Genomic DNA, 25612 nt, shown 5'->3' with positions numbered 1-25612 from the left:
AACTAATGTGGGCATGTTGAGGATAAACTCTGTATATGGGCCATGGCTATTACTTTGAACAAAACACGTGTGCAATATATTGGCATTGGCAGCATTATACTGTAATATTTTGCCACTTGCCCTGTTTGTACTTGTACTTTAAGTACTGGTTCTATATTTTAACATCAAAAGTTTTACAGGAACTGCTAATTTTGAAGTGGAAGCTAGACTTGCTGAATATCAGGAAGATGTACACTACTTTTTTGCTCTTTCACTTGGACGTGAAATAGAATTTGGAAGCGATCACCAGGTGAGGTGAATCAGTTAAGCTTCTTGTCTGGGTGGGCACACGGTCCCCAGATGTTGGTGCTGCTTCCATAGGACACGTGGAATCATGGGGACTAGGACTAGCTAGAAACGTAGGAGCAGACAGACTGAAGTAGTGGAACCCTGCATGGATGGATGTGAACTAAAACACAGTTGTAGAGATAATGGAGAGAAGACCAAACAAGGAACACTAGAGTCTCAATCCCAAGACACAGATGTTCGTCAATGGGCCCTAAATAGTTCTAGGGAGACAATGTCATTGATCCATGCTGGACAACCAGCAAATCCCGTTGTGGGTGGCAGACTCAGGAGAAGGGAGCGGAGACCAGGATACCCAAGACAGGTGTGTAACACTTTTTTTTATACACCAAGGAAGTCAGCATTACACCAGCAGTATTGGGCAGGGTCCATTGAGATGTCAGTGTGGCTTTCAAACAAAACAGGTGGTGCCTAATCTAAAGACAGAAGTCGAGAATGCCTTGCAAATAGATGAAATGACATGACATGGCATGACACTCACCAGTCATCTGAAAATGCTTCTTTTATTTATCCAAACTATGCTTTCAACATGAGGTCTGGAGCAAACTTCCTTCTCCTACTATGGCACGATGGCTATTTTGTGTCACAGAGGACATTTTTTTTCCCCTTGAATCAAAGCGAAATGGCCATCATGTCGTATTAGAAGAAGGAAGCCACCACTAGCCTTCATGCTGAATGCAATATTTAAATTAATAAAAGAAACATTTCCAGAAGATTGGTGAGTGCCAAGTTTACTCTCACCTATTTGCAAGATATCATGGACTGGAAATACACTTGTAAACTATATAGAGGCATACAGCATAAAATAAAAGCTGTATATATCAGTTAAATGTTTAATATGAAAGTAACATCTTAACTACTTCATATAAAAATTACATAGTAATTTAGAGGGTTTTTATAATTGGCTGCTAGAGATGAGAAAATCATTTGAAATTTAAATTCACCAGCTTCACGAAATATTTTTTAAAAACTAGACCATCAGCGAATCGAACTTAAGATGCTTTGAAACGATGCATATAACACTCTGAGATCTCTGAGGACTGTATCCAACTCCTTTCAAGCTCCTTAACGCAAATACAGCCTTAATAATATCAAAGGGATTTCAACATATATGGCTATGTGTAAATAGTTAATAACTGTTCTTCAATTCTGTGCTATCATAAATTATCTGCACAGCTTGATCACTGTTTTATGGCCTTCAGTCCTTAAGATGTGACATCCTCTCATTATTCAGATTAACCACAAAATGGCTCCTGCATTTCCTGCCTCTGCTTTTATACAGGCTATGATAGTTCCTTCTGATTGGATGTGTTATACCATGTGATGTGATTTTTGCACGTCATTATGCAGAAGCCCACCCGTCTATGACCAATTTCATATGAGCCTTCTCTGGCTGATGCAATTTTCTGCATTGTGTAAAAAGGCAGTGGTGTTTTCAGGCTATTCAAGAAAAATGAATCACAAATTGTTCAAATTCACAGTACAGCAAATTGTTAAAAATATGACACAAATTCGATTAGTATTGAATCGATTCACTCTTGTCTATTGGCTACGGCAGTTAATATTTTCTTACAATACCTTAATATTAGTGAATTCGTATTCTGTGAAATCTGAGACCTTGAACGTTAACAAACAGTTCTCCAAGTCAGAACTTTGCTTTTGTTTGCCTTTGATGAACTATGAAAGAATAAAAAATAAAACATTATTCAATCATTAGTTCTTGACCCGTGACTCAACTAAAATGCTAACTCCTGACCTCATTATATCCTGTCTTGACTACTAAAACCAGCATCCCTCCTTCAAAAAATCTATTCAAATAATAATTTTTTTTCAGTGTTTGACTTGGCCACCAATTACATAAAATTACAACTGAAAATTCTTACAGTTGGATATAAAACTGTTCCGCTGCTATGTATATATCAGGCCTAATCTCAAAATACCACTTCAAAGTCAATCTTCACTATTGTTAACACAGTCTCCCTATTTCTATCAGTCTTTCATCCATCTCTTCTTTCCACTTGAATTTATTACCACTTTCTATAATTCATTTGACAGATGCTTAAAACTTTAAAGGAAATCTGTCAGTAGGATCAACTCTCCTAAGCCGTCTATATGAGCATGTAGGTCATAGGAAATTGAATAAAATGATACATTGATATTTGTGATCTGTTGTCTTATTCCAGAGAAATCCACATTTTTCTTAATAAGTAAATGAGCTGTTAAGATCTATGGGTGGGGCATAGATCTCTCCAAGAGTGTACCTCCATTGTTTATTTTAAATGAAATGGAGTGTTACCAGTGTAAGACATAATGACTGACAGCCCGCTCTTCTAATCTAAATGACTCACACTACTAATGCTCCATTTAATTTAAAATAAGCTCATGGAGATTTGCTCATAGATCTTAACAGCTCATTTACATAGTAAGAAAAACATACATTTCTCTGAAATAAGACACTGGATTGCAGATATTAAGGAATCTTTTTTTTAAGCTTTCTATGACCTACATGCCCATATAAATGGCTTAGGAGGGCTGATCCTAATGACAAATTGCTTTTAAAGAGTAACCATTGCTTTAATTTTTATTATATAAATGTATAGTACACATGAAATTAAGAAACTTTGCAATGTATTTTATCAGAGAAATCTGCCAGGACTAATCATTCATTTTCAAAATTGGTCAAAAATCTGTACTCGGTGAAGACAGATTGTTAACCCCTTTCCGGCCCAAGGCGTACTAATATGTATCTGTGCCCTGGGCCTTATGGGCCAGATACGTATTAGTATGCCCTAGCAATTTCGCCCGCACACAGGTTGTGCGGGTGAGATCGCCGCCAGGTGTCAGCTGGTTGTCACAGCTGATACCCTGTGCTATGTGCTGGAAGCGGTCCCGCACCGCTCCCAGCACATTAACCCCAGAAATGCTGCGATCGAAGTCAATGGCAGCATTCCAGTGGCAAGAAGAGGTAAGCGCCGATACTCACCTCCGCTCCGGCGTCCCGCGGTGTCTGTGGCCGGGTCCCTTGGTTGTCATGTGACCCGGATGTCGCCATGACGACATCCGGGTCGCCAGACAGCAGGAAGATACTTTGATCATGCGCAGTGTGCTATCAAAGTATCTTCTCCCTGTGCAGCGCTGACAGGCTGCATAGCACAGGGATGGTGCTGCATTCCTGTGCTATACAGGAGATCAGAATGTAAAAAGTGAAAGTTCCATAGTGGGATAAGTGTAAAGGTAAGAAAAGTGTCAGAAAGTGAAAAAAAAAATAAAAAAAAAAAAGTTGTAAAAATATTTTAAAAAAAAGAAAAGAAAAAAATAATCCCCAAAAAATAAAAATATAATGTACCCATCAATAAATATTTTTATGAAAAAAAACAAAAGAAAACAAAAAAAGTACACATATTTGGTATTGCCGGGTCTGGAAAGACCTGACCTATAAAACTGTCCCACAAGTTAACCCCTTTTAGTGAAGACGGTAAAAAACAAACAAAAAAAAAACAATGTTGTATCATCATACCACCAAACAAAAAATGGAATAACAAGCGATAAAAAAAATGAATGTAAATAAAAATGGTACAGCTGAAAATGTCATCTTGTCCCGCAAAAAACAAGCCAACATACAGCTCCATCAGCCGAAAAATAAAAAAGTTATAGCTCTCAGAATAAAGCGATGCAAAAAAATAATTTTTTCTATAAAATAGTTTTTATTGTGTAAAAGTGCCAAAACATAAAAAACGATATAAATGTGGTACCGCTGTAAACGTACTGACCGGAAGAATAACGCTACCTTATCAATTTTACCACACACGGAACGGCATAAAAAAAAAACAAATAAAAACAAAAACAATTCCTGAATTGTTGTTTTTTTGTTTATTCTGCCTCTCAAAAATCGGAATAGAAAGCGAACAAAAAATGTCACATGCCTGCAAATGGTACAAATAAAAACGTCAACTCATCCCACAAAAAACAAGCCATCACATGACTCTCAAAATATGGCGATGTAAAAACTAGTCTTTTAGTGTCACTCATAAAAACCCTATATAAATCTGCCATCGCTGTAATCTCACCTACCTGAAGAATAAGGTTGTCTAATCACTTATACCGCCCCTGGGAGGTAAGGCATGAAAAATATACTCTAGGGTTAGGGTTGTACTAGGGTTAGGGTAGTGCTAGGGTTAGAGTTGTGCTAGATTTAGGGTTGTGCTAGGGTTAGGGTTGGGGTTGGGGTTGTGCTAGGGTTAGGGGTTGTGCTAGCATTGTGTTGGGAGTTGGGATTTTTTCAAAAGTAAAGAAAAAAAAATGATGACGATATGGGGACTAGTGTTGAACGCAAGTGCTCGCTACTTGAGTTTGCATAGGGTATGCACAGAGTATCACGGATGTTCAAGTGACATGCTCGAGTTTCCGCCCCATATGCTTCGCAGCCAAAAAAAACTTGCAGGGATTGCCTGCCATGCACAAGCGGGGATTGCCTGCCATGCATGAGCGGGGATTGCCTGCCATGTTTTGTTTTGGGTGTCTAACAACCGTGAAACATGCGAGGTGGGGACTCGAGCATGTCACTCGAGCACCCGCGATACACGGTGCATACCTGAGTACCCGATGCAAACTCAAGTAGCGAGCACTTGCTCTTAAGACTAATGACAACTTATTCAATATGATGACCTAATGTGATCAATTTCTGTGTCGTACCTCTGTGTTCAAAATGTTCACTATACCCCTTGATAAAATCCTTGAAGGGTCTAGTTTCCAAAATAGGGTCACTTGTGGGGGGTTTCCACTGTTTAGGCACATCAGGGGGCTCTCCAAAAGTGACATGGTGTCCGCTCTCAACTCCAGCCAATTTTGCGATCAAAAAGTCACACAGTGCTCCTTCCCTTCTGAACCCTGCCGTGCGCCCAAACAGTGTATTTTCCCTACATATGGAGTATTGGCGTACTCAGAAGAAATTGCACAAAAGTTTTTGGGGTCCATTTCTCCTTGTACAGTTGTGAAAATAAAAAATTTGGGTCTAAAACATCATTTTTATGGAAAAAGTTAGATTTTTTTTATTTTCACAGCTCCATGTTATAGACTTCTGTGAAGCACCTGGGGGTTCAAGGTGCTCACGACACATCTACATAAGTTCCCTGAGGGGTCTAGTTTCCAAAATGGTGTCACTTGTGGGTGGTTTCCACTGTTCAGGCACATCAGGGGCTCTTCAAACGCAACATGGCGTCTGCTAATTATTCAAGCAAATTTTACATTCAAAAAGTCAAATGCGGATCCTTCCCTAGCCACGTGCCCAGGAGAAATTGCACAACAAATTTTGGGGTCCATTTTTTCCTGTTACCCTTGAAAAAATAAAAAAATTGGGATCTAAAGTAACAATTTTGTGAAAAAAGTTAAATGTTCATTTTTTTATTCCACTTTTTCACTTTTTTTCATTAAAAATACCTGTGAAGCACCTGAAGGGTTAATAAACTTCTTGAATGTGGTTTTGAGCACCTTGAGGGGTGCAGTTTTTAGAATGGTGTCACTTTTGGGTATTTTCTGTCATAAAGACCTCTCAAAGTGACTTCAAATGTGATGTGGTCCCTAAAAAAATGGTACTGTAAATTTTGTTGGAAAAATGAGAAACGCTGGTCAACTTTTAACCCTTATAACTTCCTAACCCCCCAAAAAAATTGTTCCAAACTTGTGGTATAAAGTAGACACGTGGGAAATGTTATTTATTAACTATTTTGTGTGACGTTTCTCTCTGATTTAAGGGCATGAAATTCAAAGTTCGAAAATTGCTACATTTTCAAACTTTTCACCAAATTTCCATTTTTTTTCACAAATAAACGCAAGTCATATCGAAGAAATTTTACCACTATCATGAAGTTCAATATGTCACGAAAAAACAGTCTCAGAATCAGTAGGATCTGTTGAAGCGTTCCAGAGTTATTACCTCATAAAGTGACAATGGTCAGAATTGTAAAAATTGGCCTTGTCATTAACGTGCAAACCACCCTCGGGGGTAAAGGGGTTAAATTACAGGAGATGACAGTTCCTGTGGATAAGATTTTATGTAGAGTTTAGAGAGAAGTAGAGAGGAGCTAGAGGCTCTGTCCCGTCTTACAAATATAATCCTAATCGTAGCAGCTGCCATCTCCTATCTCAGTAAAGGGAAAGTCTGTCTTCGCTGAATACAGATTTTACCTGAGAAGTGAGAATTTTTATAATGACTGATCAATCCTGGTAGAGAAAGAAGCAGATTTCTCTGATAAGATATATTACAAAGTTTCTTATTTTCATGTGTACTATAGATTTATAAAATGAAAATTATAAGAATGGTTACTCTTTAAGCATTTCCATGGTAGGCCACAATAATGTCTAGGAGGACAAATGTGTTTTGTGGCTCAAAGATTGAAATTGCAACCACCTGCTATAAGCTTTAAACATCAATTAAATTATGTCAGGAGAGATCAGATTCCCAGCACATAACTAAAACCATGATTATCCAAAGAGCCTAGAAAGTGTATTTTTAACATTATGAGAACTATGGCCTCATTCAGACATCAGCTATTTTGCTTATATTACCATCAGAGTTTCAGCAATTTTTCTCAGATGATAAAAAAAATTGTGAAGCTTTCTCAGGCTTCTCATTTCAAACAGACTATAAAATGCAGACAGTACAAAGATGGCTTCCCAGTGTTGTCTGATTTTTTCATGGACACATAGACTTACATTAGTGAGATTGATCTGAGACGCAAATCAAAATCGGTTTGTGATTTTGTGCGGACCACTCAAAACGCAGAAAACTCGGGGTTGTGGACAGCTCTATAGACTACCATAGTAGGTATGAGTTTTGTGAAAACGATGGATAGAACTCGTACACGAAAAACTGATGTCTGAATGAGGCCTAAAGCAATGTAGAAAAATATATAAATGGACAAAAAATGAAATTCTTACCGATGCTTTCTTAGAGAAAGGCCACTTTGGTTTCTTGGCGTCTATTTAATAAAAGAAAAGCAGCTTGTACTATGACATGGACATGAATATGTTTACGATATTGGCTTTTCAATGGAGAACTTTACACTAGTAGTAATAGGTGTATAAAATGTGATTAGTATCTATCCACACACATACATGGTTGGTTGCCTTCCATAAGAGCCCTTGCATTACTTGATGCTTGGTTATGTGTAGTTCTCAGTAGGTTCAGAGGTAACATTATGCACAATAGTTGAATTGTCCAAAGTAGCCAATTCCACCCATTTTGGAGGCAATGGCTATAAGCATATAATAGACGTAGCCCAGGGACAACAATAGTACTGGCGGACAAATCTATACGTTTTAAATCTCATGTAATCACTTTAATGCTTATAAACAGGAATAACTAACACATTATGATGATCGTCCCAGATATAGCAGAACTAGGAGCTCATGTTTTTATAATATTTTTGCTTATGGCGAAAAAACAATCAGCATTTATAATTTCCTTTTCACCTGTATTAAGCTATAGGGATAGAGAATAGAGTTGGTAGATCAAGTAGGGTTCTGTAACATATTCAGGAACTAATGGACTTGGCAGAAGAGAGGGCCGCACACAGCACTTTGAACCTAACCTATGGTCAGCATAATTGGAGGCATATCAGTGCAAATAATAAAAAATTCTGAGGGCAAGTAGGTTACATTAGGGCAATTCTGAAGCGTTCTCTATCATGATTAGCCAAAACTCAATTTGTCTCAATTTCCTCTGCTCCTTGGTCAGCACAATTCAATGAGTGTGGAAAATAAATCTCCATAACCTGATTCAGTTTTGACATATTCATACCACTATTTGGAAGCCATGAAGCCTGATACATGTAGTCAGAGGCGCCATCTGATACCAAAAGATCTCCTGGGAATACTTCCAGTCCAGGTATACTTAATACCACAGAACTACGTCTTCGTTCACTCTGCCTTTGAAAATAAAAGAAGATTATATTTCACTTATTTATATTCACATTATCAGTTAATATGAACTGGAGGATCATGCTTAAAGGGAATCTGTCACCAGATTTTTCTACCACATCTGAGAGCAGCATGATGTAGAGACAAAGACCCTGATTCCAGTAATGTATTACTTTCCGGGATGCTTGCTGCTGTTTTGATAAAATCACTGTTTTAGCTGCTGCAGATCTATCAGTTCTCTGAACACTGACCCCGCCCACATCACTGATTTGCAGCTTTTGTGTGCACTCTGCATATACAGAAAACTACCAATCAGTGGTGGGGGCGTGGTTGGACTACATGGCAGCAGGTTTGCTAGCCCTATAGTGATAATCTCCTGCTGATAAAACAGTGATTATATCAAAACCTCAGCAAGCAGTCTATTAAATCATACATTGATGGAATCGGGATCTCTTTCTCCACATTATGTTGCTGTCTTATTTGGAGGCAAAAACTCGATGACAGATTTCTTTTAAAGAACAGTCTGCATATGAAAAGTCTACTATGATATATTGTGCACATTAACTTTTATTACCTATGAAATCCACATTTAATTCACTATATAAAAAAGTCTCGTAAACTGGTACTTGTACCAGACTTGAAAATAAATAGTATGACCCACTTGTCCACAGGGAAGTCATCAGCCTACAGTGTATATACTACATTTCGGCAGCCAACCAGCAGATATGTCTCCATTATCATTATTGTTCATGCATTAAGTATACAATTTGGAAAAGTCTTAACTAGAAAATGGTGTAAAACCAATATTATTATTACCAAATTGGACCACTAAATGCCTTTATCCAGATCTGGTCAGCGACGGGTAACAGTAGGGAACAAGGCAAAAATGTAAAAGTTCAGGTTTTCCACTAGGTCTTACACTGTAAGTAATTTCTACATAGTTAATTCTCCCTGATTGACATGTGTTAATTAACTTTAAACACAGTTACTTGAAAGCTTTACTCTGAATACTTCCTAGCACAAAAGATTCCAATGAATGGGGATTATTGTGTATTCCTTATTTATTAAAATTCCATCTAAGATGAAAAGGTCTGGAATTCTTAGCTTTCCCTTGAAAGCTTTTATGTTTTGTATACTTGACATTGAGTACCTACTGTACCTGTCATTTAAATTATAAATTTCATACCAAAGTTACATAATTTTATCATCAGCCGAGTTTGCATATCAGTACAGGTAGTCTCTACTTTAGGAACTATATGTGTTCTGTAGATTTATTCGTAACTGAATATGTATGTAGGTTGTAACGGGGCCAGAAAAAACAAACAAACTAATATTCACCTCACCACTGACCACTCCAGCCACCCAGATGATCACCGCCCGCAATCTAGTCCACTTCTTTCCACCATAGCACGCAGCATCTCTGGCCTCTTCACTATAGACCAGGATTTAGGGACACGCCTAGCCTTTGGAGGTTACTGTGGTTCATAAGGTCACCTGCTTGTGACATTGTTTTAGAGTTGCAAGATATGACACAGGAAAGAAGAGGACCAGATGGTGGGCAACGGGTCAGCCGAAAAGGTGATGTGAGTATTATTATTTTTTTTTTTACCAATACTCACCTCTCTGGCTGCCCCGCTGCTCACCGTCTAGCCTTCCTCTTTCCATGCTTTGTCCATTCCAGAGCTTATTGTGCATCATAAGGTTGGAATGATGATACAACATTATGATGTGCAGTGAGCTCCAGCAGTTAAGTGGCCGGGAGTCTTGATCTATAGTTAAAAGGCCTAAAAAACCTCCATCGACGACAGAAAAAAGAGGACCTGAGGGCTGCTGGAGAGTACATTGTGAGTACATTTTTTTTTGAACATCCGACATTCTTAACTAGGGGTCATACGTAAGTTGGATGTTCGTAAGTCAAGGACTGCCTGTATAATTCCTGATGTTTTCCAAATTATTCACAACCATGTCATTGAAAATTTGTAGTAGAATGTGATATGTAACTTTCTGTTCATTTGGAGAACCATTAGCTTTCTGACCCAGCCAGATATCTTATCAACATTGATGGAGGAATGGGAAGGAAGTAAACCACCTACCCTCCAAACTGCTGAGAACTTGCCAGCAATGCATACTAAATTATCAACAATCATTCTCATTTCTATAATATTAGTAAGACCCTTCCTCTTTTTGTAAGCCATCTTCCTGTTTTTGTAAGCCTAAGTTTGCACAGAAAATTTCTCCCCCAAAAATATTTTTCATCTGTATGCCATTTTTATGTCATTCATTTTTATACATCAGCAGTGAATAAAATTTACTAGACCAAAAACAGTTTCCAATGTTAAGCATTACAATGTATCTGTAAAAATCAGATTGTAGTGCATGCTATGTTTTCTTCACCCGGACATTTGGTCCATATGAAAAAAACGTTGATCTGAATAGCCTAATTCACTAATATTGGTCCAAGTGCTGTCCATGTGGGGTCAGTTTTTTCCATGGGTAGCACTCAGACCGAAAATATACGGTTTGGTTATGTTCATTGATCATTTTAAGAATTTATCATAGGAAATTATTGGGCTGGACTGCAATATGAAATCAAACTATAATTAAGGATGTAGAGGTCATTTGAAACTATTGTCTATGAAAGCCTTTTGACATGGTTTGTGAATTTAAATTATACTTTTTAAGATATAAAGTTTTTCCAACACTCAATATTTTTTTATGTTGTATTCAACATAAAAAAATTTGAATTTTCCTACACAAAATCTTTTTTGACATTGCATTGTTAACATTTTCTAATCTCATAAACTGCTTTAAATATCTTAAATTGTTTAATGCTATTGATATATTAATATGGGATTAATAAATAACAAAAAAAATTAACGTGGACTTTGGGACTTGATTGGTTGGTTAACTGTAGATAAGACTGAACAATGGACATGTTTAACCCCTTAAGCCCCGCGGGTGGTTTGCACGTTAATGACCAGGCCAATTTTTACAATTCTGACCACTGTCACTTTATGAGGTAATTACTCTCGAACGCTTCAACGGATCCCCCTGATTCTGAGATTGTTTTTTCGTGACATATTGTACTTCATGATTGTGGAAAAATTTCTTCGATATCACTTGCGTTTATTTGTGAAAAAAACGGAAATTTGGCGAAAATTTTGAAAATTTTGCAATTTTCAAAATTTGAATTTTTAAGCCCTGAAATCAGAGCGATATGTCACACAAAAGAGTTAATAAATAACATTTCCCACATGTCTACTTTACATCAGCACAATTTTGGAACCAAAATTTTTTTTTGTTAGGGAGCTATAAGGGTTAAAAGTTGACCAGCGATTTCTCATTTTTCCAACAAAATTTACAAAACCATTTTTTTAGGGACCACATCACATTTGAAGTCACTTTGAGAGGTCTTTATGACAGAAAATACCCAAAAGTGACACCATTCTAAAAACTGCACCCTTCAAGGTGCTCAAAACCACATTCAAGAACTTTATTAACCCTTCAGGTGCTTCACAGGAATTTTTTGAATGTGGAAGAAAAAAATGAACATTTAACTTTTTTCACAAAAATGTTAATTTAGACCCAATTTTTTTTATTTTCACAGGGGTAACAAGAAAAAATGGACCCCAAAATTTGTTGTGCAATTTCCCCTGGGCACGCAGATACCCAATATTTGGGGAAAAAATACTGTTTGGGCGCACGGCAGGGCTCGGAAGGGAAGGAGCGCTATTTGACTTTTTGATTGTAAAATTTGCTTGAATAATTAGCGGACGCCATGTTGTGTTTGGAGAGCCCATGTGTGCCCAAACTTTGGAGCTCCCCCACAAGTGACCCCATTTTGGAAACTAGACCCCCCAAGGCACCTTTCTAGATGCATAGTGAGCACTTGGAACCCCCAGGTGCTTCACAAATTGATTCGTAACAATGAAAAAGTGAAAAAAAAAAACACTTTTTCATTTTTATGAATCAATTTGTGAAGCACCTGAGTGTTCCAAGTGCTCACAATGCATCTAGATAGGTGCCTTGGGGGGTCTAGTTTCCAAAATGGGGTCACTTGTGGGGGAGCTCCAATGTTTGGGCACACAGCGGCTCTCCAAACGCAACATGGTGTCGCTAACAATTTGAGCCGATTTTCCGTTAAATTTGTTAGAGGACACCATGTTGCATTTAGAGAGTCCCTGTGTGCCCAAACATTGGAGCTCCCCCACAAGTGACCCCATTTTGGAAACTAGACCCCCCAAGGCACCTATCTAGATGCATAGTGAGCACTTGGAACCCCCAGGTGCTTCACAAATTGATTCGTAACAATGAAAAAGTGAAAAAAAAAACACTTTTTCATTTGTATGAATCAATTTGTGAAGCACCTGAGGGTTCCAAGTGCTCACTATGCATCTAGATAGGTGCCTTGGGTGGTCTAGTTTCCAAAATGGGGTCACTTGTGGGGGAGCTCCAATGTTTGGACACACAGGGGCTCTCCAAATGCAACATGGTGTCCGCTAACAAATTTAACGCAAAATTGGCTCAAATTGTTAGCGACACCATGTTGCGTTTGGAGAGCTGCTGTGTGCCCAAACTTTGGAGCTCCCCCACAAGTGACCCCATTTTGGAAACTAGACCCCCCAAGGCACCTATCTAGATGCATAGTGAGCACTTGGAACCCCCAGGTGCTTCACAAATTGATTCGTAACAATGAAAAAGTGAAAAAAAAAACACTTTTTCATTTTTATGAATCAATTTGTGAAGCACCTGGGGGTTCCAACTGCTCACTATGCATCTAGATAGGTGCCTTGGGGGGTCTAGTTTCCAAAATGGGGTCACTTGTGGGAGAGCTCCAATGTTTGGGCACACAGGGACTCTCTAAATGCAACATGGTATCCGCTAACAAATTGAATGGAAAATCGGCTCAAATTGTTAGCGGACACCACATTGCGTTTGGAGAGCTTCTCTGTGCCCAAACTTTGGAGCTCCCCCACAAGTGACCCCATTTTGGAAACTAGACCCCCCAAGGCACCTTTCTAGATGCATAGTGAGCACTTGGAACCCCCAGGTGCTTCACAAATTGATTCGTAATAATGAAAAAGTGAAAAAAAAAACACTTTTTCATTTTTACGAATCAATTTGTGAAGCACCTAGGGGTTCCAAGTGCTCACTATGCATCTAGATAGGTGCCTTGGGGGGTCTAGTTTCCAAAATGGGGTCACTTGTGGGGGAGCTCCAATGTTTGGGCACACAGGGACTCTCCAAATGCAACATGATATCCGCTAACAATTTGAGCCGACAATTTGTTAGCGGATATCATGTTGCATTTGGAGAGTCCCTGTGTGCTCAAACATTGGAGCTCCCCCACAAGTGACCCCATTTTGGAAACTAGACCCCCCAAGGCACCTATCTAGATTCATAGTGAGCACTTGGAACCCCAGGTGCTTCACAAATTGATTCATAAAAATGAAAAAGTGAAAAAAAAAACACTTTTTCATTTTTATGAATCAATTTGTGAAGCACCTGGGGTTCCAAGTGCTCACTATGCATCTAGAAAGGTGCCTTGGGGGATCTAGTTTCCAAAATGGGGTCACTTGTGGGGGAGCTCCAAAGTTTGGGCACAGAGGGGCTCTCCAAATGCAATGTGGTGTCCGCTAACAATTTGAGCCGATTTTCCATTCAATTTGTTAGCGGATACCATGTTGCATTTAGAGAGTCCCTGTGTGCCCAAACATTGGAGCTCCCCCACAAGTGACCCCATTTTGGAAACTAGACCCCCCAAGGCACCTATCTAGATGCATAGTGAGCAGTTGGAACCCCCAGGTGCTTCACAAATTGATTCATAAAAATGAAAAAGTGTTTTATTTTCACTTTTTCATTTTTACGAATCAATTTGTGAAGCACCTGGGGGTTCTAAGTGCTCACTATGCATCTAGATAGGTGCCTTGGGGGGTCTAGTTTCCAAAATGGGGTCACTTGTGGGGGAGCTCCAATGTTTGGACACACAGGGGCTCTCCAAACGCAACATGGCGTCCGCTAACAATTTGAGCCGATTTTCCATTCAATTTGTTAGCGGACACCATGTCGCGTTTGGAGAGCCCGTGATGTGCCTAAACAGTGGAGCTCCCCCACAAGTGTCCCCATTTTGGAAACTATACCCCTCAAAGATTTTATTAAGGTGTATAGTGAACATTTTGAACCCAGAGGTACGGCACATTATTTGTTTACATTAGGTCATCATATTGAATAAGTTTTCATTATTCTTGAGCGCAAGTGCTCGCTACTTGAGTTTGCATCGGGTACTCAGGTATGCACCATGTACAGCGTGTGCTCGAGTGACATGCTCGAGTCCCTGCTCCGCATGTTTCACGGTTATTAGACACCCAAAAAAAAACATGCGGGGATCGCTCGTGCATGGCAGGCAATCCCCGTAAAGTTTTTTGGCCGCGAAGCATATGGGGCAGAGACTCGAGCATGTCACTCAAATACCCACGATACTAAATGCATACCAGAGCACCCGATGCAAACTCAAGTAGCGAGCACTTGCTCTCAACACTAGTCGCCATATCGTCATCTTTTTTTCTTACTTTTGAAAAAAATCCCAACCCCAGCCCTAACCCTAGCACAACCCTAGCCCCAGCACAACCCTAGCCCCAGCACAACCCTAGCCCCAGCACAACCCTAGCCCCAAACCCAGCCCTAACCCTAGCCCAATCCTAACTCAAGAGTTTATTTTTGACGCCGTTCCTTGTGCGGTATAAGTGATTAGACGACTTTATTCTTCGGGTCGGTGTGATTACAGCAATGCCAGAATCATATGGGGTTTTTATGACTGACAGCTGTCACACACTAAAAGACGCATTTTTTGTAAAATCTAGTTTTTGCATCGCCATATTTTTAGAGCTATAATTTTTCCAAATTTTGGCAGACAGTCATGTGACGGCTCGTTTTTTGCGGGATGACTTGACGTTGTTATTGGTGCCATTTTCAGGCACGTGACATTTTTTGATCGCTTTCTATTCCGATTTTTGGGAGGCAGAATAAACAAAAACCAACAATTCAGGAATTGTTTTTTTTTTTTTTTTTTTTTATTCTGTTCCGCGTGTGGTAAAATTGATGAGGCAGCTTTACTCTTCGGGTCAGTACGTTTACAGCGGTACCACATTTGTATAATTTTTCTATGTTTTGGCGCTTATACACAATAAAAGCTATTTTATAGAAAAAAATATTTTTTAGTATCGCTTTATTCTGAGAGCTATAACTTTTTTATTTTTCGGCTGATTGAGCTATATGGCGGCTTGTTTTTTGCGGGACGAGATGACGTTTTCAGCGGTATCATTTTTATTTATATGCGTCTTTTTGATCGCGTGTTATTCCACTTTTTGTTTGGCGGTATGGTGATAAAGCATTGTTTTTTGCTTGGTTTTTTTTTTTTTTTTTTTACCGTGTTCACTGAAGGGGTTAACTAGTGGGACAGTTTTATAGGTCAGGTTGTTCCGGACGCGGCGATACCAAATATGTGTACTTTTATTGTTTTTTTTTTATTTTTTTTATAATAATATTTATTGATGGGTACATTATATTTTTATTTTTGGTGTATTATTTTTTTTATTTTTTTATAATATTTTTGCACATTTTTTTTTTTTTTTTTTTTCCACTTTCACACAGTTTATACACTTTATTACTTTGTCCCACTCTGGGACTTTCACTTTTTTTTTTCTGATCGCCTGCATGGCACAGGAATGGAGCACCATCCCTATGCCATGAAGGCTGTCAGAAGTGCACAGTGTGAAGATTGCTTGGAGATGCACTGCGCATGTCCAAGCAATCTTCCTGCTCTCTGGTGACCCGGATGTTGTCATGACGACATCGGGTCGTCATGGCAACACCCGGGAAGCCTTTGCAGACTGCGCTGGAAGCCGGAAGAGGAGGTGAGTATCGGCGATCACCTCCCCTTGCCCCCGCAATGCCGCGATCGACTTCGATCGACTTCGATCGCAGCATCGCGGGGGTTAATGTGCTGGGAGCGGTGCGTGACCGCTCCCTGCACATAGTACCGGGTGTCAGCTGTGACAATCAGCTGACACCCGGCGGCGATCGCGCCCGCACAGCCTGTGTGCGCGCGCGATCGCCATGACGTACTAATACGGGTCTGGCTCTTAAGTCCCAGGGCACAGACGCGTATTAGTACGTCAGATGTTATTAAGGGGTTAAATTCTTTTACATTCTTTTAACAATAACTGATTGATTACATTTGGATGGGAAGCAAGAGGTGAATATTTTCAACGCTCTCATAAGTCAAGCACAATTATGGATTAAAGTGAAGCAATTAAGAATCAACCAAAATCTAAGCAAAAATTATTAAATGATGCAGATTAATGTAATGTACAGTGCCTTGAAAAAGTATTCATACTCCGTGACATTTTTCACGTTACACCCAAAAACTTAAATATATTTCATTGGGATTTTATGTGATATATCAACACAAGGTATCAAGTGTTTGTGAAGTGTGAAGGAAATATACATTTTTTTTATATATTTTAAAAATGTAAATCTGAAACTTGTGATGTGCATTTGTATTCAGCCCCTGTAGTCTGATGCCCTTAAATATAATGCTGAGTGACCAATTGCCTCCAGAAGCCACATAATTAGTAAACTGAGTTAAAAGGTGTGTAATTTATTCTCAGTATAACTAGAGCAGTTCTGTGAAGGCCTCAGAGGTTTGTTTGAGATCATTAGGGATCAAACAACATCATGAAATCCAAGGAACACACCAGGAAGGTCAGGGATAAAGTTGTGGAGAAGAGCAAAGCAGGGTTAGGTTATAAAAAAATAGCCACTAGATGTGCAAAGCTGATAAGAGACATATCCCAAAAGTGGCCATTGGATTGCATTAGTGAATTAATTCACTATGTTTGTGATTTTCATTTGATGAAATTTATCCAGAAAATATCTCTAACAAAAATTGGTAACTTGTATAATTTTGTCTACTATGACATATTTGTTTTTGTCAAAACTGATCGGTCTTCTTCAATCTGCGAAAGGGTAGGATTTATGAAACTAATCCTCAGGCAGTGCTTGATCTAAATAGGCTAATTGAAATTTATGTCTAAAATATTGAATGCATGTTGTTGTAGAAAGTATTCCTGAATATGAAATACTGTGCAGGCAGAAACCACTCTCACTATATTCTAACAATGGTAAGTCAATTATTCTTCCATTATCCTGCACAAACCACAGACGGTAAACATGGTTGTGTATTTCTTGGGCCATTGTGTTTAGTACGTTAATGGATACGGTCATGAGACCAGTCCCTAGTATAGTAACAGCAGAGTATATGCACACATCGGGATCTCTCCCAAAATACAAGTCTTGTCAAGTCCATAAGTCAAAGGGAGGCCATAAGAGTCTCCTGTTGGCTTCTGTCTGGTCAGTATACATTAATATACCACACAAAAAATATGCAATAGCATAGTTGAATATGGATTTTAGCCTATGGGTAATGGATGCCGCTGTATAGAAATGTATCCATACGCTTAATTGTTGACTGGTTTTGTTAGTAATCAGATTAACTGTGACAGCAGCTCAGGATTATAACACAGGCTTTTGGTGAATATCAGTACAAGGCCTCCTTCACATCAATTTTGCAGGGTAACTTGAAGAGCCTGCAATAGCACCCTGACGTACTCTGTGTCATTTATAGCATTAGCAAAATGTATGTTTGGCGCAAAGTCTCCCTAAGCATTATACACTGGCCAACAAATTTTAACTTTTTTCTGTTTCCTGTTTTAAAATATGTTAACTGTATGTATTTTTAGGCACTGATTTCAGAAATGTAATCAGAATTTCTGTAGCACGTACCATTTCCGAGATATTTTCATTTTAGGATTATAATGATAAGGACTGTACATAGTGCATAATAAATTGGCACATATATTAAACTTTTTATTTCAGAAGTGTATTTTTGGTAGAAATAACCAATTAAATTCATATTATGGACTCTCTTTATTATAATATACAGCACTTAAGCTCTGTCCAATCATCCATTGCATTAGTTGTGCACTCTCAGGCATGGCCAGACACAACTGTCAGACTTTGGTCTATTTCCAAGTAGCATTATATAATAGCAGCAGTAACGACGCTGTAGTCTTCATGTGTTTCTTCTGTTTTGCAGAAAATTTCATAAGGAGCGAAACTGTTTAATAAGTAACGAGTTGCAGAATATCGCGTCAATGTCGCATTAGCAGTGACCTCTTTTATTATATATGTGGAGATTATACCCTTAAAGCCCAGAAAACGAGTATAACTGCAGTTGTTAAGAATGTGTATGAGTTATATATTGGATGCAAAATTGCTGACCAAGACAGAGCATGGGCTCCTCATATATGCTGCTCATCGTGCGCTACGAGTTTGAGGTTTTGGCGGAAGGGTGTGCAACCATCGATACCGTTTGCCATTCCAATGATCTGGAAGGAGCAGAAGGAACATATAACAGATTGTTACTTCTGTATGACGAATGTATCCGTTTTTTTTTCTAAGAACAGGAAATCTATTGAATATCCTAACCTTGCTTCTGCAATTAGACCAGTGGCGCACTATGAGAGTCTGCCAGTTCCAAAACCACCGCTGGTGGAGAATAGATGTTGACGATGAAATGACGGTTGATTCATTAGAGATGGAAGCTGCTGCTGATTCAGATCAATATCAACTGATCCACGTTTAATATCTCAAGCAAGACTCAATGATCTGGTCAGAGGTTTGGGTTTATCAAAGAGTCAGACGGAACTTCTTGGATCAAGGTTGCAAGGTTGGAATCTGGTGCAGCCAGGTACAAAAATTTCATCATTTCGCAGTCGTCATGAAGATTTGACCAAATATATTTCAGTCGAGCTGACAGTCTCACTTTTTGCAGTGATATTACTGGATTGTTTTCTGTCCTTGGAGTTGACCATGACCCAGGGAATGGCGACTGTTCATTGATTCATCGGTCTTAAGTTTGAAGGCTGTCTTGACACACAATAGAAATGTCTACCCTTTGATACCTATCGAATAACAGGTTGAAAGTCTTCTTCAGGCTTACAAGTCAATGAAGTGCAACATGTCACTTAAAATACATTTCCTTCATTCACACATTGACTTTTTCCCACCAAACCTCAGCACTGTAAGTGATGAACATGGTGAAAGGATTCATGAAGACATTTCCCAGATGGAGAAACGGTACCATGGAAGGTGGAGTCCCTCGATGCTGGGTGACTATAGTTGGAATCTTGTCTGTGAATCATCGGACGGTGATTATAAATGAAAATCGATGGCAAAACATTTCTACACTTGATCGCTGTTGCTGACTTTTGCATTCGGAATATCACATGCCACTACGAATTTGACAGTATTCAATGCATAGTGCATACATATGATTGCATTTTTCTCAAAAATCTTACGTGATAGAGCAATTCTGAAGTTATTTCTGAACTCAGCATGACAATTCAGATAGGATTCACCCAATTTCATGCAGGAAACAAAAACCTTGTTGAACAGTGTTATCAAAAGATCACCAAGCCCACAGTGATGCAGCATTATGCTTTGTGGCTCAGCAACTGGAACTGGGGCTTTAGTCAAGATGGAGGAAATTATGAACAGTTCTGAAATATCAGTCAAATTTGCATCAAAATCTTCAGGCCTCTGCTAATAAGCTGAAGATGAAGAGGAATTTCACCTGCCAGCATGACAATGACCCTAACATTCCTCCAATTAAAAAAAATTAATGGCTTCACCAGAAGAAGATCAATCTTTTGGAATTGCCCAGCCAGAGGCCAGACCTGAAACCAATTGAAAATCTGTGGGTGACCTGAAGAGGGCAGTACACAGAAGTTACCCCTGCATTAACAGATTTGGCGCTTTACTACATGGAAGATTGAGCAAGATTGCCAATTCTAGATTGGCCATGCTGATAGACTCCTACCCAAAAAGACTGAATACTGTCATAAATTCAAAGAGTACTTCAGCAACTATTCTGCATAGTAATGCAGCCCCAATTTTTTAGATCTTTATTTTTCTTTTTCCACCTGAAAAGATTTCAGTTTGCTTTTCAATGGATTTGTACAGATTATGGGCGATATTAAATGTGGAAAAAGTTTTGAAATGACTCTTGTTGGGGTGTTTTTTTACATGACAAAAACCTGGCATTTTAACAGGGGTGTGTAAACTTGCCCTTTAAATGGAACTTGAAAAAAATATCATATCAAACACACATAGCAGAAATGTAACATAATATTGATGGAATATTATAATGCAATATTTCTTGTTTGTTGAATAAATATGCCACACCAATTGTATGTTTAACTTGCTTTGCAATGTCGTTTATTTGTATGGATAAATGTGTGTGAACAAGAGTTGTATTGAATATAAGATATAATGGAGAGAAACTTGTGCATACATGTTAGAGCAAACTAAGCGCACTTCCAAGTAAGACAAAACTATATGTACATGAATCTTTATCAGGAACCTTATGTTCACCCCATATGTATAGACAAGCACAGCAAAAAACACTTTTATATTCCCTCTATAATAACAACCTTAAGCCACATTCACACATTGAGTATTTGGTCAGTATTTTACTCTAGTGTCTGTAAGCCAAAACCAGGAGTGGGTGATAAATACAGAAGTGGTGACTTGTTTCTATTATACTTTCCCTCTGATTCTTCCACTCCTGATTTTGGCTTACAAATACTGATGTATGCATGTGAATGTGGGCTTGCAATCATTATCTTCAGTCAGTCACATATGTCATCTGTGGAATCTGTTACCTTTCAATGTATTTTCACATGAGACAGCTTTGTTCCAGAATCTTCTGCAACTATAAGTGTATGTTCACAGTACATTTTTTTCCGGCTGTTTTTGAGCAGACTCTCTCTGAAAAATGCTGGAAATAGTGATCACAAAACTCTGAAAAGTTTTGCCCTATTTATTTCTATGGAAAAATGACTTGCTGTTCATATTTGCAGACTTTTCAGTATCTTTTAAATGCTTCTGTCTTTCAAAATTCAAAACATTTAAAAAAAGTAACGTGTTCTTCTAACATTTTCCACTAGGAAGGCACTCCATACTTTACAACAGAAGTCACTGGGAAAGTTAAAAAATCATAATGAAGACACCTGGCATCCTTTTGAGCTTTTTAAGCCTTTTTTCCTTAAAAAACCCATTATAACTTATTCATTACTTAATGGATGTCCAAAAAAAATCAGAAATTTGCCCTAAAAAACACACAAAAAAGTTAACAAAAAAGCAACAGAAAATGCTATAAAAATACTTCAGGATTAAAAAAAATCATGAGAGAGAGATGAGGAACAATTTTTGAAGCATCTACCATTTGAAAAATGTATGTTTTTGACTGCCATGAAAAAAACGTGGTGTGAATATATTTTAAAGCTATGTGCACACAGAGCATTATCTGAGGAGTATTTAGGTCCGCTCCAAAAAACTGCTGAAAAATTGCTAAAAAATGCTTGAAAGTCTCTTTCTATTCATGACTAATGTAAAACCACTTTGTTGGTCATAAGTTCAGTGTTTTGAGTGTTTTTTTCTGCTTCAGATTTTGAAAAACGTCTGGTGGAAAAAAAGAAAGTCCATGTCACTTATGAGAAGCAGATCCTGATGGAATCCACTCCAAACTAAGCACTGTCCAATGAAAAGGGTGCAAGAAAGAAAGGCTTCAGGGAAAAAAAACAGAATTGAAGAATTTGTCAGGTTCACCTGAGTTTAAAAGTTGTTGTGTGCACATTGCCCTAATACGCTTCAAAAACATTTCCTGAAGCAGTTTCCACTAGAAAACTTGTTATTTTGACTCCCTAGAAAAAACTCTGTGTGCACATACCCTAAATGACTTCCATCTATTTACATTATTATTTTTTCATAGGAAGAACGTGGATTTCTGCAACAAACACGCCATGTCTGAATATCCCTCAGGTCTTGTACTTTGGTCACTTGAATGATGTTTTCTCAATTGCGAGGGAATTGAGTAAAATAAATGTATTTTGAAATATTTGCTTCCAAATTCTCTACCGTCTCTTTCTAGTAAAACCAGATTTGCAATAATATGTAAAATTAACTTAATAGATGGGTGCAGCACTTATTTGGATGACTTGACAAGAGATATGTACTCCCATACATTCCAAAAAGCTACATTACTGACTAATCAACTGTTTTGAAATGCAGCCAATTGTTTTTGCTTTTGTTTTTTTTTTTCCTTCTTGCCTTCTGAGATCCATAACTTTTTGTTTTTCCAATAACATAGTCATATGAGGGATCTGTTGACACAATGCCCTGAATCATCAAGACTGGCGACTCTCTTCCCCTCTTGCTGGTCTTGATGAGTGGGCGTGTTGGAGCTCCTGATTCATTAAGAGGTCTGCATCTTGAAAAGGTTGTCCAGTCCAAATTGATAAGTCTGCAGTCACTCTGTGAGCGAGGCCACACCCCGACTAGTGACGTGTCCTCACTCCATACAAGTGTATGGAGCAGGGTCTCGCCCATTTTACAGGCTCTGGCCGGAAGTATGTATTACTTATAAAACCGGCGAATCTCCACAGCTCACAGAGCATGTGCTGATGGGATTCATAAGTCTGCAGTCACACAGAGTGACTGCAGACTTATCGATTTGGACCAGACAACTCCTTTAATGAATAAGGAAAGACGCATATTGCAAGGTGCATCTATGTGTGGCTCGCCACAGATCTTACTCCAGCCTCTGCTCCATTCTGCAACTGACCTGAGACTAACATCTTCCATAATCCGAACCTCGCACCTCCGTCTCCAAGACTTCTCTCGTGCTGTGCCAGTTCTCTGGAATGCACTACCCCAGATGATCCAACTGATACCTAACCTCCACGTTTTTAAGAGCACTTTAAAAACATATCTCTTTAGACAGGACTATCACCTCAACTCACTAACCTAACTTTCCCCTGTTCCCTCCTTCTAAATATTATTCAGAATCTGCATCCTCCTATTCAATCTGTCTCCACACCCTCCATGTACACGATAACTGCACTTGATAGCTGCACTTAGACAGATACAGGCTGATGACCGGATCATACAGCTTTATAATGATAATCCCTACTCATTATAATTGCCAGACCTGAAATAGCAAGCACTTTTCATCTATTTTTCCCCCTATTCCCTTGTAGATTGTAAGCTTGCGAGCTGAACCCCGACTCCTAATGTAACTGTTTAATACCTTGTATTGAAGTTATTGTCTGTGTATTTCACCGCTTGATTGTAAAGTGCTGCGGAATATGTTGGCGCTTTATAAATACAATTATTATTATTAAGAGGTTCACACTGCGCAGTTTTGCCCTAGCTTGGAGCAAACACTATCTGAGAAAGCTCAGGCAAACCAGTGCTATCAATCATACTGTCAGTTTGGGCTGAAAGACTCACTTTGACATTAATAATTAAAATCTTGCAAAAAATTGTAATTTATTGACCATATTCTGAGAATCATATATTTTTTTTTCGATAGAGTTGTATGAGGGCTTTTTTTCACATGGTGAGCTGTAGTTTTTATTTATACCATTTTGGTTTCTCTTCTTATTTACATTTTTTGGGAGACAGTGGTATAAGTTTTTCTGCCATCTCATTTTTTTTCCCATTTCAGTGTTCACAGTATTAGATAAATACTTTAATATTTCACCAGATTGAACAGTGATTCACTCACTGATACCAAATATGTCATTTTTTCACTATATAGTATTAAACATTTATATTTCCATAAAAGAGGGGTGATTAAACTTTTATATTTTTTTATTTAGTTTTTTTTTTGGGGGAGGATTTTTTATTTTGCATCTTTCACTTAGTCCCTTTAGGGCACTTGAACCTATTCTATACTATTGCAGTCTATTGCATAAATCACAAACTCCTATGATGCCAAACAACAGGCAGTTACTCTAGGCTGCCTTCAGTGTCACACAACTGTCACCCATGTTGTATGGAGCGGGCGCAGATCTACCACACATGTAAGCGGATGTCTCCATGGGGTTAAGCTGCAAATTTTCTTTATAAACAACAGGGTTTCCTAAACAAGGAGGGACCAGTCAGCTCTTATGCCATCGCATCATCGTTTAGAACTCTACTTGGGGTTGTTTCTCTGCTCCTCCTCCTGGAAATGTATGACTAGATTGGAAACTTTATGTTGCCACTTACTCTGCCATTTTTTCTCTTATTCTGTCTAAAAATAAGGGTTTTGTATAGTAGACTTAGACTATTCACCCAGAATGCTCAAATAGAGTCATAAAAATGGTTTTCTTAACTAGACAACACCTTCCTGACGTGACAGTCAATCATCTATGCAGTGAGCCGTACATTTGGCAGAACTACCACCAAATACTTGAAATAAAATACTGTGAGTCGCAGATTATCAGGAAGCCTTGCACTGCATTCTGTATATGCCGATGTACACAGCAGAGCAATGCCAAGGATCAGTGGCTGCGGCACCCGGACACTGGAGATGGAGAGGTAAGTGGCGGCTGAGGGCTGTTTTCACTGTTTGCTCTTGGTAGAGGAAAATCATTTTAATCTTAATGTAACTTCTAGCAGACATATGGCTGCTGTGTACACATATAACTGGATAGTCCACTTCACATTCAGGCAACTCAGTATTTTACCATTCTGGCAACAGATCAGCAGCAAATACAATCTGTTTGAATTACGGGAGATAATTTATTTGCAATGCTACATTAAGCTGCCATTTTACTTCTGTTTGTGCGTTGCCTGTTTATTATCAGTTATTCAGTCCACACAGATCCTGTAACCAACAACATATTTGTTCCAATTATACCAAGAGTTCATATTCTGGATTCCCATAAATGGGATAGGAGACTGTTCTTACAAGAGGCTCTAAAAGTCAGACTTAGGCTGGGGGTCACACAACCGTATTTTCTCTCACCTGAGAGGACCGAGCTGATTATGATAATCACATTCTGATCAGCGTGTGATCCAATTTTTCAGATGTTGAGAAGATGGAAAAAAAATTTCATTCTGTCAGTGAAAATCAGACCACACTCAGATGACATCCGAGTGCTCTCCAATTTTTTTTGACTGAGCCATTGACTTGCATGGACAAATGCGATTTGATGTACGGATGCTGCGATTTGTTGCAGTGTGTTATCCGATACACACAGATCCCCATACACTTTAATGGTCTGATCTTCAAAATGGATGAGAATGGGAGACGCTCCAAGTCTCATGGCCCAGAGATATGGATCTATTTTTATTACTGATGTGTGCATGGATCAAGGAAACTCTATGGGCCAGTGTGCCATCCAAGAAAAAAACGGACAGCACTAGGATATGTCTCAAAAATGTTCGAATGTAGTCT

The 25612-nt window shown here is 38.6% G+C and overlaps 1 protein-coding gene across 2 annotated transcripts in view; it reads right to left on the bottom strand.

Moving 5' to 3' along the window:
- Window positions 1-25612, bottom strand: part of PLEKHG7 (pleckstrin homology and RhoGEF domain containing G7) — an 82429-nt gene that overhangs the window by 32794 nt on the left and 24023 nt on the right. For both annotated transcript variants that reach the window (XM_073651651.1, XM_073651652.1), the window contains 3 exons: window positions 8144-8271; window positions 7282-7322; window positions 1924-2022 (listed from right to left, as the gene is read on the bottom strand). In XM_073651651.1, the coding sequence (XP_073507752.1) occupies window positions 1924-2022; window positions 7282-7322; window positions 8144-8271 (268 nt within the window). The remainder of the gene's footprint in view (window positions 1-1923; window positions 2023-7281; window positions 7323-8143; window positions 8272-25612) is intronic.

Source organism: Phyllobates terribilis, unplaced genomic scaffold (assembly GCF_046119375.1).
Source record: "Phyllobates terribilis strain yellow unplaced genomic scaffold, ASM4611937v1 Scaffold_11__3_contigs__length_659146591, whole genome shotgun sequence".
In the NCBI taxonomy this organism is placed as follows: domain Eukaryota; kingdom Metazoa; phylum Chordata; class Amphibia; order Anura; family Dendrobatidae; genus Phyllobates; species Phyllobates terribilis.
Note: the sequence above shows the minus strand (reverse complement) of the source record. Positions and strands in the feature narration are given on the sequence as shown.